The sequence below is a fragment of the Salminus brasiliensis genome, chromosome 6 (genome assembly GCF_030463535.1).
Source record: "Salminus brasiliensis chromosome 6, fSalBra1.hap2, whole genome shotgun sequence".
Lineage (NCBI taxonomy): Eukaryota > Metazoa > Chordata > Actinopteri > Characiformes > Bryconidae > Salminus > Salminus brasiliensis.
In genome coordinates, this window is record NC_132883.1 from 14,128,942 (window position 1) to 14,140,413 (window position 11,472).

The following is an 11,472-nucleotide window of genomic DNA, read 5'->3' on the forward strand; positions in this document are numbered from 1 at the left end:
GGATGATCAGTCATTGGGCTGGATTAAGCCAGCTAAGAGAGGAGCAGCTCTGTAAGTGTGTGTGATGAGGGAGGGGTAAGAGAATGAGAGTTAGTTATGGGATTTTATCCATATTTTAGCATAAATAAAGTGTAATTTACCCTCTGAGCTCAACAGTAGTGATGCTTTGTTTACATCACTAAATAAAACAGCTAATACATCACTAGGCTCTGTAAAGAGACCTTCTAGAGGAAATTGGGGCCAAACCTGATAAAATGGTTTAAAAAATGCTTAAAAGTTTGCAGATTAATCGTGTGTTTTCACATTAACATTGACAGCACTGGTAATAGATGTTCCTCAGTTATAATAATAAAAGTTCCTCAGTAAATGACAAAAAGCATTGGGTTGTACATAAATATGGTTACTACGATTTTACTGAATGTTCTGTACTGATCGATGGTTTAAACTGAACTTTTAAACTTTATGCCCTTTGGTAAAGAGAAATCACCAGTGCTTGTTCATCACTTTTTCCTGAAGTATACACCCTAAAGTTGCATTTTGTACTTTTGAAATGTGTGACATTTTGCAATGTCGGTGGCCACAAAGGAAACCTTCTAAATCACGAGCTTCTTACTGGCCTGCTTCTTCGCATGTTCTGTTCTTAATCCATTCTTTTTGAACAGATGAAACGGCAATGGATAAAATGGGGAAACTATTCCAGCTTTAATTGGATGAGAAGTGAACAGAGCCTATTGCTTTTCTTTGAGTGAAAAATCATAAAAATATCTAACAAAACAACACATGCTCCTCAGTCATTTCAAGACAAGTAAAATGCTTCCATTTTCCACTGTAAACAACGTAAATTCAAACATGTGCTCTGCTATTGTTTTTGCAGAGTATTGCATGTAAAGAACACCACTGGAATGAAGACTGATCACTATGAACTGCTTTGTTGCTTTACAGATACAGTTAAGGCACTTTATAGTTGTGTAACATTATCTGGTCAGAATTTGTTCACTACAGGCTAATAGCATCAGCATGGCCTCTAGTGAGTCACTTCATTCACTCCTTCTTGTTTCCCCACTTGGCCATCTTGTTGTTCACGGGCGTCTTCATGAATCTGCTTGACTTCATGTAAGCTGAGATCTTCTCAAGTGCCTTCAGTGGAGTAAAACAACAATTACTCTATCAGTTCTCAGCTTCTGTAACACATCCTGTATCCCGTAGAGATCACATGAGCCACTAAATGGTTAAAGAGACAGAAACTGTATCCAAACCTCAAATCGGTCCAGAAAATCCTTGAGGTTCTTGAAGTTATCCAGGCATTTTGGTTCAAACATGCGGTGCTGGTCCAACAGTTCGTACATGATGAAGTCCACAAAAGTTATCTACACGGACAGAGACGAGCACAATATAACCATGGTCTGCAAGTTTACACCTGGCTGTTCTGTCTTTTCCACAGATTGTTTAAAATGTCTGTGTAATTACATCCTAGTCTTTCAGAGTGGTCTGTTGTGAAATGTTCCATTCTAGAGAAATTCGGCAGTTCAGTGTTGCTCACAGTGGTGCTGAAAGTCAAAAAACATCTGTCTCGAAAAGCTCCCTAACACAAAAGTTAAATAAAGTAAAATAATATGAAATTGCTAAGAATACAACGCCTAATGTATGAGACCTTGTTTTATGGTAGATCTGAGATCAGGTTTTGGACTAAAACACATGATGGTCATGCTTCGGTCATTTCAAACAGTAAATCAGCCATAACATTAAATCCACTGACAGGTAGGAATAACATTGATTATCTGCTTTCAGTGGCGCCGGTCAAGGGGTGGGATATATTAGGCAGCGAGTGAACTATCACTTCCTGAAGTTCATGAGAAGAATCTGGGCCAGAGCATCTTGTGCAGCGTTCCAGGTATGCAGTCAAGGGTCAGTACCTACCAAAAGCGCTGCAAGTGAAGAGAACCGGTGAACCCGTGACCAGGACATGAGTGCTCAAGGCTCACTGATGCTTACGTAGGCCTCACTTCACAGCTTGCAGGACTTATAGGATCTCCTGCTAACATTTTGTTACCAGATACCACAGGACACCATGCATTGAGGTGTTTTCACAGCACAAGGGGCTCTAAACAATATTAGGCTATTATTGTGGTTTTATTGTTATGGCTGATCAGTGTGTATCAAAATCCCTGACTCCTATCCCAAGCACAGTAAAGAAAGCAGAATCTAAGTAATGAAACATTCTTACAAGCAAAGTCACAATAAAGCACTCTGAATTAAACAGAATTACACAGAATTTGTGGAATTCCTCTTTAATGACACTCATTTCCGTTTCTTCCGGTAACGCTTCCTTTACCTTGTCACCAGCAAACCACTTCCTCTCCCCCAAGAAGTCTGAAAACTGCTTAAGAACTCCTTGCAGTGTCTCCAGGTATGATTGCTTCTTGTCCTGGCAGACGTTAAACACATCATTCATCATTTAAACAGAACTGCCTTCAAGCAGTGAACAAGGACAAGTCAATAATATCACCGAAACAATGAACACTCACATAATTCATATAGCAGAGCATGACGAAACCATTGCGAAAGTCCATGGCCTGGTTCTCCAGGATGTCCACTCTGACCTTCTCATCTTCAGTCTCTCCACCTAGCAGCAGTTAAAGGATTCAGTGGAAGACGTGCTTTCATTTAGAGACAACTTGTAATGGAGACCTCAGTCTCCACATAAGGTGAGATTAATGCAGACTAGGGTTCAAGTGGGGAAACTTGAAAAGCTGAATGAAGGAAGGATCTGAATGGAGCGCTCACAAAGGTTGTGCTTGCGGGCGATGTATCTCATTATGGCGTTGCTCTGGGAAATCTTCATGTCACCATCCTCGAGGTAAGGCAACTACGAAAGATAATACAAAGTCTGTCAGTTCTTTCTTCTCGTGACAACCCAAACTACCCTGTCTTAGTCTAGTACACATCATAACTTACATTAGGGAAGTCCATTTTGAGTTTGTCCTTGTTATTGAACCAGCAGCTTTTGTCATAATCAGGTGCTGCAGAGGAAAGTAAAAAAAAAAAAAAAAAAAAAGCAAGACCACTGCATGAAGCTCTGATTCTGTCCTACATTTCGGTTTCAGCTCAGAAAAAAATGCTTAAGCTATTTCACAATAATAGGCTACAAAGTAGCAGCTCATTGTGCAAAACAGTAAAACATCCCTAACTTTCAACCATTTATTAACATCAGCATCTAACCAAAGTACAATAATATACATCACAGCTGTCCAATGAAAACCACATATCTCCATTTTTGGACCCTGTAGTTGCTATGTACGCTTTTTACATTGCTGTTTACTTCTGGATGAATAGACTAATAGAAAAGCTCTAAACTATCTGTAATAAAAAAAAATTTACATTGACTTACACATACACACATACTTAAATTCCACACATGTTCAGGGAATAGAGGTCCCTCAATGTAACAGTACAATGTGCAATACCCTCCCGCACACACACGTGCAATGAAAGGGGATCATTTGTAAATAATCATTTGTAAATAATCTGTAAATAATTTTTTTTTACCTCTATTATTTGTAGTGTTTATAATGGTAATTTATCTACATTTTGCATCTGAATGTCTTGCTATCCCTCTGCTGCTGTAACACTGTGGATTAGATAAAATAAAGGATTATTTTATCTTATTCAAAGTTAAGAACATTTTTACATTTTCACCATTTTGGAGATATGAATGTTTTTCATTGGACAGGGATGATATGCAAAATCTATGAACACCCCCCCCCCTAATCAGAAGGGCCATATTCCTTTAGTTTCACACTTATACGGTTAAAATGTAAGCCATCATATATGTGACAGCTTTTGCATCCGTTCCTTCACGAAGGGCCTCTCTGAAGGACTGACTGAGATTACCTTCACCGCAGGAGTAGAATTTATCCTCATACTCAGTGCTGGTGTATTCCAGCAGCAGGCGGATGGGCTGGGCGAGCTGTTGAACACATGACAAGTGAACAGATTAACCGCTGAACAATGCAAATTCTGAACCATATTGATTTGGTATTAAAACATTTACATAAAAAGTATTTGCGTAAAATTAGTGTGCAAATCGCTGCTGTCCTATATAAACCATGTATCTCCATTTCTGTCGGTGCTTAGTTTTCTCTATGGTTTGAACCCTGTAGCTGCTCTGTACTCTGTGTACATGAGTGTGGATGAATGGATTAATAGAAATGCTGTAAAATTACGTAAAAAAAAAAAAAAAAAAAAAAAAACATGTTTTACACTGACTTCTTCTGTAAAGTTTTTTTTTACCTTCTTCTGTAAAGTTTTTTTTTACCTTCTTCTGTAAAGTCGCCATTTTGGAGATACATGTTTTTACTAGACAGCGGCGATTCGCAGGCTGTTGTCTACTGATGTTGCTCACACCCTACTTGCCAAACCAAACTGCAAGCCTGGGCAACAGAAACCGTTAGGATTCAGGTTCAGGTTCAGTGGGGTCGAGTCCAGCCACTCACTAGTTCAGTGCAGCTGCAGCTGCAGCTACGCCACCGTCCACATTTGCCAAGCTCGTTCCTGCGGCACTGTGGGCTTTAGACAGCAGCTAAATGTCAGCCCCAAGTCAGACTTGAATAACGGGCTAGAATTTCCCCTTAACTAAACGCAGGCATACTAGCTATCCTACATCTTTCTGCTGCTGCTGCTGCACACTCAGTAACAGCGGGCTATTTCCACCATCTATTAAAGAGCTGAAGGAAAAACAGTGGCTGCCAAAAGTGTCAGAAGTCTGTAAATGAAGGTCCTGCGTTTGCCTCTTACCCCTCGAATATCCCAGTAATAAAGTTTCATCGGCATCTTGAAACAGACCAGACGTCCAACAACAAACACCCAGAGCTCAGTCAGCGAGGGATGCACGTTTAATACTAACTCCAGCGCAGCCGCGGCAGCCAATCACAGACAGGGGCGTGTTACTGCGCCCGGCGTCATTACGTAAGCGTTCATACGTGCAGCACATCCACGAACACGAGGAGCCAGAAAGGCCTTTTTTATATACAGTGGCTTGCAAAAGTATTTCACATTTTGTCACCTTACAACCACAAATGTATTTTTCTTAAGATTTAAGTGATAGACCAACACAAAGCAGCACATAATTATGAAGTGGGACGAAAATTAGAGATGGTTTTCAACATTTGATAATTAATCACATGTAATTAATAATCTGAAAAATATATATAAAATATATATAAAAATATTTCGGCCCCCTTTACTCTAAAACCCCTAATTAAAATCCACTGCAATTAACTGCCTTCAGAAGTCACTTAATTAGGTAATAGAGTCCAGCTGTGTGTAGTGTAGTCTCAGTAGAATTATAGTATAACAAAATGTGAAAAAGTTGAAGTCCACAAACATTATCTACACGGACAGAGACGAGCACAATATTACCATGGTCTGCGAATCTTCGCTGGAACATGATGTATGATGATTGTTTGCAATAGAAAGGTTCAGTTTTTTTTATTGTTTGCACAAAATATCTGTGTAATTCAGTCTTTCAAAGTGGGTTGTTGTGAAATGCTCCTTTCTGGAGAAACCAGCACAGCGTTGCTCACAGTGGTGTTAATATGAGTCAAAGACATCTGAAGAGTTTAACGCCTCTAAAAGTGCCATTACAATAGTTCTGAGATGATTTTTGACATTTTCAATATCCGTTTATGATGGAGTGGTAAATGGAGGGCGCTGTATGGCCAAATTACATCAAGAACACTAAAAATGTTGAGTATCAAATATAAAGGCTCTATTTCCATTGCAGATGCAGTATATGGACAAAAGGATTGAGACACCTGCTCATTTATTGTAGGTATTAAATTGTTATCATGCATTTTGTTGAAGTAACTGTCTTTACTATCCAGGCTTTTTACTACATTTTGGATTATTGAGTGTTAGTGCAGGCAGGATGTTGGATGATCACCACCCTATCTTATTCTCAATTGCCTATACAATTGCTATGTATTGGATGGAGAACCACCATTCCTTAGAACACAGTTCCACTGTTCCACATCTCAATGCTGAGGGGCTTTATACCCTTCTAGCCCACACCTGGCATTATACATGGTTCCAGTTTATCTGATTCATGTTTATCTGCTCCAGAGAACTATATATTTTATTAGAGATTACACAAGCTGTGTGTGGGCAACTTAAAGTAGCTAATTGTATTTATTAGAAGGGGTGTCATAATTTCCTGTCTTCCAGTAACACTTTCTTTACGTTGTCACCAGCAAACCACTTCCTCTCCCCCAAGAAGTCTGAAAACTGCTTAAGAACTCCTTGCAGTGTCTCCAGGTATGATTGCTTCTTGTCCTGGCAGACGTTAAACACATCATTCATCATTTAAACAGAACTGCCTTCAAGCAGTGAACAAGGACAAGTCAATAACATCACCAAAACGGTGAACACTCACATCATTCATATAGCAGAGCATGACGAAACCATTGCGAAAGTCCATGGCCTGGTTCTCCAGGATGTCCACTCTGACCTTCTCATCTTCAGTCTCTTCACCTAGCAGCAGTTAAAGGATTCAGTGGAAGACGTGCTTTCATTTAGAGACAACTTGTAATGGAGACCTCAGTCTCCACATAAGGTGAGTTTAATGCAGACTAGGGTTCAAGTGGGGAAACTTGAAAAGCTGAATGAAGGAAGGATCTGAATGGAGCGCTCACAAAGGTTGTGCTTGCGGGCGATGTATCTCATTATGGCGTTGCTCTGGGAAATCTTCCTGTCACCATCCTCGAAGTAAGGCAACTACGAAGGACAAGACAAAGTCTGTCAGTTCTTTCTTCTCGTGACAACCCAAACTACCTTGTCTTAGTCTAGTACACATCATAACTTACATTAGGGAAGTCCATTTTGAGTTAGCCCTTGTTATTGAACCAGCAGCTTTTTTTTATCGTAATCAGGTGCTGCAGAGGAAAGTAAAAAAGGTAAGACCCTGCATGACTCTGGATGAAAACACATTTAAGTCAAGGTTCAATTCTGAGGTCAGGATTTTAGTTTAAAAGACAATAAAAACAATATAGTTCAAAAGTAGCATGCCCATGTGAAAACAGGGATCTGAAACTGCAACTGCAAAGTGCCTCCATTTTCAAACTCCTTATAACATCAACAGTTAACCTGTAGGGTGCCACAATAAATGACTGTCAGAAGGGAGGGCCACATTCCCTGTGCAGTTTAAGGTTTCAATACACTGGTTTCTCTTATGGTTGTGTAATATATCTGACAGCTTGTGCCCCTCTATATTTCCACATGAAGAAGATTTCTGAAGGAATGAATTATCAGTGTGTGTTATTCATTGATTCTGACATTACCTTCGCCACAGGAGTAGAATTTATTCTCATATTTTGTACCAGTGTATTCCAGCAGCAGACGTATGTGCTGTCCAGTCTGTTAACAAGACACATGACCCAAAGAAAGAACATTTTAACTGCTGGACAGAAAAACTGGTACAATTTCAGGGGGATAAAGTGCATGAGTAGTAGTTTAAAGCAAATAGATGTGAGAAGGATCCTTGTTTAAGAGGATGGTGGTCTGTAGAAAGATATTGTGGAGGTCTTACAGCGAACGTCTGTTAAGACCTCCACAATATCTTTTTGCTTTAAACTACTACACATGCACTTTACTACACGCTGTAATGTAAATAACCACTGTATATAACATACCATAATCTTCTGCATAAGAGCCTCTTCTTCCACTTTCTGGTGTACTTTAGCAATGTGCATATTTAAAATTGTTTACATTCATATATTTATACAATTGATATATATGGCATATATGTACCTCAGTATTATCTCACAACATTCAGCAACAAACAGTAAAAAACAAAATGCGTTTAGGAAATTTAGAATTTCTAGACAGCATATGTAAAGGAAAGGTCCTTTACATAATAATAACCTAATAATCCTAATAATAATAATAATAATAATAATAATAATAATGCTTGTCTGTGTTGACAATCCATTTGTGTGCCTCATACAGATAAGTCAAACAATCAATTGTATTCCGACTGTACTGTCAAAAGGACATCCTGAGCTTTCCAGTGATGCCACAGTGGTGGGTTGTAACTAACAAAGCACTGACCGAGGCAGAAAAAAACTGTCCCTAGAACTGTGGAAGGGGAGTCAGAAGATGAAATGGAGAAGGACCAGACAGTAAAGCAGGAAGGTGAAAGCTCAAAAGAGGGTCTGAAGTTTATCTGTATAATTCACACACACACACACAGACGTACAGTACACAATCAGTTAAAAAGCTTGATTTGGCAAAACATTGACCTTGTTGATTAATGAAAAAAAAAATCATTTAGTTAAAGACTGCTGAGAATTGGTTTGCGGTTAGCTAGTCAGACGTCTATTGACTATAACTCATAACTTCTAACGTTATGCAGTAAAATACATCTGCTACCAGAGGTGTGTTTTGTTGGTCCTGATTTATGAATTTAGATGATGTTACCATCCAGATCAAAATCTGCTAGTTTTTCAGTTTTATTTTCTAAAGCTTATAACTGCCAGTGTTGAGCACTCAGATGGATGAAACCTGGTTCAAACTGAGCAGGCTGATTTGTGAAAAAAAACACATAACTTATAATATATATAACTCACTATAACTGATCATGTATGATGATAAAATCAGACAATAGTTTTGGCACTAAATGATTCTTATTGAGAAGGTAAAAGCTATTAAAACTAACAATATCGATCATATTTCACTAGTTTTAAGCATTATATCTGATTTGTGAAAACTTTACCAAAAAAACCCTTTCATATGTTTATACAGCTGTTTGCACATTTTCATGTGTAATAACACAGTGATTCAGTTTTGGGGGTAAATATAGAACATTACGCAAACACAAATTAATGTTCACATATCAGGACAATGAATCTGTCTGATTTTATTTAATTATATGATCAGTTATCAAATTTATATGCATTAATGTTCTTTATTTGCCACAAAACTATTAATCGTGGAATAGTAGAAGTGTATAAATTATTCAAATCGAGGCAGGATGTTGGATCCAAATCCAAATCCAGCTCTACGAAATCACACACATGGTCATAGATCTGGATGTCATTTGTATTGAAAATTACTGAAAATTAATAGAATGAAACTGAAATGAAGTGACACGTGGTAAATAAATAAAGGGCATTTCTGAAGCACTTTCAGCTGAGATCTAATATCAGTAAAAACTAGCTGAGAGGTGAACTACAATGCACTGTATGTAAGCTGTTATCTAGCTATCGCTGTGGGTCACACCCCTTCTGCTAGACCAAAGCTGCAACCCAGCCGGTACACCAACCAGCACATCCTAAAGCAGCCGGCACACCAACCAGCACCTCCTAAAGCAGCCGGCACACCAACTGATATATCTTAAAGCAGCCGGTACACCAACTAGCACATCCTAAAGCAGCCGGCACCAACTGATATATCTTAAGGCACCCGGTACACCAACTGATATATCTTAAGGCAGCAGGCACACCACTCATCACATCTTACAGAAGCTGGCTCTTCTAAAAATAGCCAGTACACCAACCAGCACATCCTAAAGCAGCCGGTACACCAACCAGCACATCCTAAAGCACCCGGTACACCAACTGATATATCTTAATGCACCCGGTACACCAACTGATATATCTTAAGGCAGCAGGCACACCACTCATCACATCTTACAGAAGCTGGCTCTTCTAAAAATAGCCAGCACACCATACAGCACATCTTAATGCAGCCGGTACACCAACAGGCATATCTTAAGGCAGCCAGCACACCATACAGCACATCCTAAAGCAGCCGGCACACCAACTGGCATATCTTAAGGCAGCCAGCACACCAACCAGCACATCCTAAAGCAGCCGGCACAAAAACTGGCATATCTTAAAGCAGCCGGTACACCAACCAGCACATCCTAAAGCAGCCGGTACACCTAAAGCACCCGGTATAAATTATTCAAATCGAGGCAGGATGTTGGATCCAAATCCAAATCCAGCTCTACGAAATCACACACATGGTCATAGATCTGGATGTCATTTGTATGGAAAATTACTGAAAATTAATAGAATGAAACGTGAACATAGATACAATACCAGTGATCACACAAGATCCAATTGCCACTACAAGTGACACGTGGTAAATAAATAAAGGGCATTTCTGAAGCACTTTCAGCTGAGATCTAATATCAGTAAAAACTAGCTGAGAGGTGAACTACAATGCACTGTATGTAAGCTGTTATCTAGCTATCGCTGTGGGTCACACCCCTTCTTCTAGACCAAAGCTGCAACCCAGCCGGTACACCAACCAGCACATCCTAAAGCACCCGGTACACCAACTGATATATCTTAAGGCACCCGGTACACCAACTGATATATCTTAAAGCAGCAGGCACACCACTCATCACATCTTACAGAAGCTGGCACTTCTAAGAACAGCCAGCACACCATACAGCACATCTTAATGCAGCCGGTACACCAACAGGCATATCTTAAGGCAGCCAGCACACCATACAGCACATCCTAAAGCAGCCGGCACACCAACTGGCATATCTTAAGGCAGCCAGCACACCATACAGCACATCTTAATGCAGCAGGCTTACCAACTGGCACTTCTAAAGGCAGCTGGTACCTCATACAGCACATCATAAAACAGCTGGCACATCAACCACAAAATGTTACTAATAAACTTCAACCTTGAGGGGATTGGGATACAACAGCAGAAGACCTCGTCAGGTTCCTCTTCTGTCAGGCAAGAACAAAAAGCTAAGGCTGCACAGGGTATATGCTCACCAGACTGAATAAAACCTAGCCTGGACTGGACTGAATCCCAGTTTCTGCTGAGTCACTCAGGAGGTCAAGATAGAGATTGACTCCAACCGCATGAATCACTGACCCAACCTGCCTTGTGTCAACAGTCCAGGCTGGTGGTGACGCCTCAAACATTTGAGGCTGTTTTGAGGATGCCCTGCTTAGTATTAGTGTAGTGATCTCAATATATGTATATTAGGATTTCTAGGATATAGCTAAATCACATAGTAGCGCCAATCTATTAAAACGTTCAATTGCATTTATCACAACAATATTCTGTGATTAATTATGATTAATGCTTGTTAAAATTTTGGGCAGGAGAACAAATAAATGTACCCAATAAACTGGCTAATGAACTTTAGCCTCAAGTATGACAAAACCCAGACAAAATAGAGTAAAGGCTTCAACAACTTTTTAAGAGATATATGGATAATCAGTCATTGGGCTGGATTAAGCCAGCTAAGAAAGGAGCAGCTGTGTGTGTGTGTGTGTGAGATCTAATATAAGTAAAAACTAGCTGAGAGGTGAACTACAATGCACTGTATGTAAGCTGTTATCTAGCTACCGCTGTGGGTCACACCCCTTCTGCTAGACCAAAGCTGCAACCCAGCCGGTACACCAACCAGCACATCCTAAAGCAGCCGGCACACCATATGTACCT

General features: G+C 39.8%; 2 protein-coding genes across 2 annotated transcripts; both read right to left on the reverse strand.

The window, feature by feature from the left end:
• Nucleotides 1-678: 678 nt before the first annotated feature.
• Nucleotides 679-4,900, reverse strand: LOC140557375 (glutathione S-transferase Mu 3-like). Its single transcript, XM_072681756.1, has 8 exons — nt 4,795-4,900; nt 3,892-3,967; nt 2,956-3,020; nt 2,785-2,866; nt 2,526-2,623; nt 2,333-2,425; nt 1,257-1,367; nt 679-1,137 (listed from the first exon to the last, which is right to left on the reverse strand). Exons 1-8 carry the CDS (start codon nt 4,828-4,830, stop codon nt 1,042-1,044), a joined length of 657 nt encoding a protein of 218 aa, XP_072537857.1. The 5' UTR covers nt 4,831-4,900; the 3' UTR covers nt 679-1,041.
• A 1,301-nt stretch (nt 4,901-6,201) lies between these two features.
• Nucleotides 6,202-7,376, reverse strand: LOC140557077 (glutathione S-transferase Mu 3-like). The gene is made up of 5 exons (XM_072681212.1): nt 7,335-7,376; nt 6,861-6,929; nt 6,690-6,771; nt 6,431-6,528; nt 6,202-6,330 (listed from the first exon to the last, which is right to left on the reverse strand). Exons 2-5 carry the CDS (start codon nt 6,873-6,875, stop codon nt 6,202-6,204), a joined length of 324 nt encoding a protein of 107 aa, XP_072537313.1. The 5' UTR covers nt 6,876-6,929; nt 7,335-7,376.
• Nucleotides 7,377-11,472: the final 4,096 nt, after the last annotated feature.

Excerpts from the sequence above, each read along its gene's own strand:
- LOC140557375 (XM_072681756.1), bottom strand. The coding sequence starts at position 4,830 with ATGCCGATGAAACTTTATTACTGGGATATTCGAGGG. Across the intron at positions 1,368-2,332 it reads AGTGGTTTGCTGGTGACAAG|ATAACTTTTGTGGACTTCAT; the intron begins GTAAAGGAAGCG and ends CTGTCCGTGTAG. Across the intron at positions 1,138-1,256 it reads ATTTTCTGGACCGATTTGAG|GCACTTGAGAAGATCTCAGC; the intron begins GTTTGGATACAG and ends ACTCCACTGAAG.
- LOC140557077 (XM_072681212.1), bottom strand. Across the intron at positions 6,529-6,689 it reads CGCCCGCAAGCACAACCTTT|GTGAAGAGACTGAAGATGAG; the intron begins GTGAGCGCTCCA and ends AACTGCTGCTAG. Across the intron at positions 6,331-6,430 it reads TGCTCTGCTATATGAATGAT|GACAAGAAGCAATCATACCT; the intron begins GTGAGTGTTCAC and ends AACGTCTGCCAG.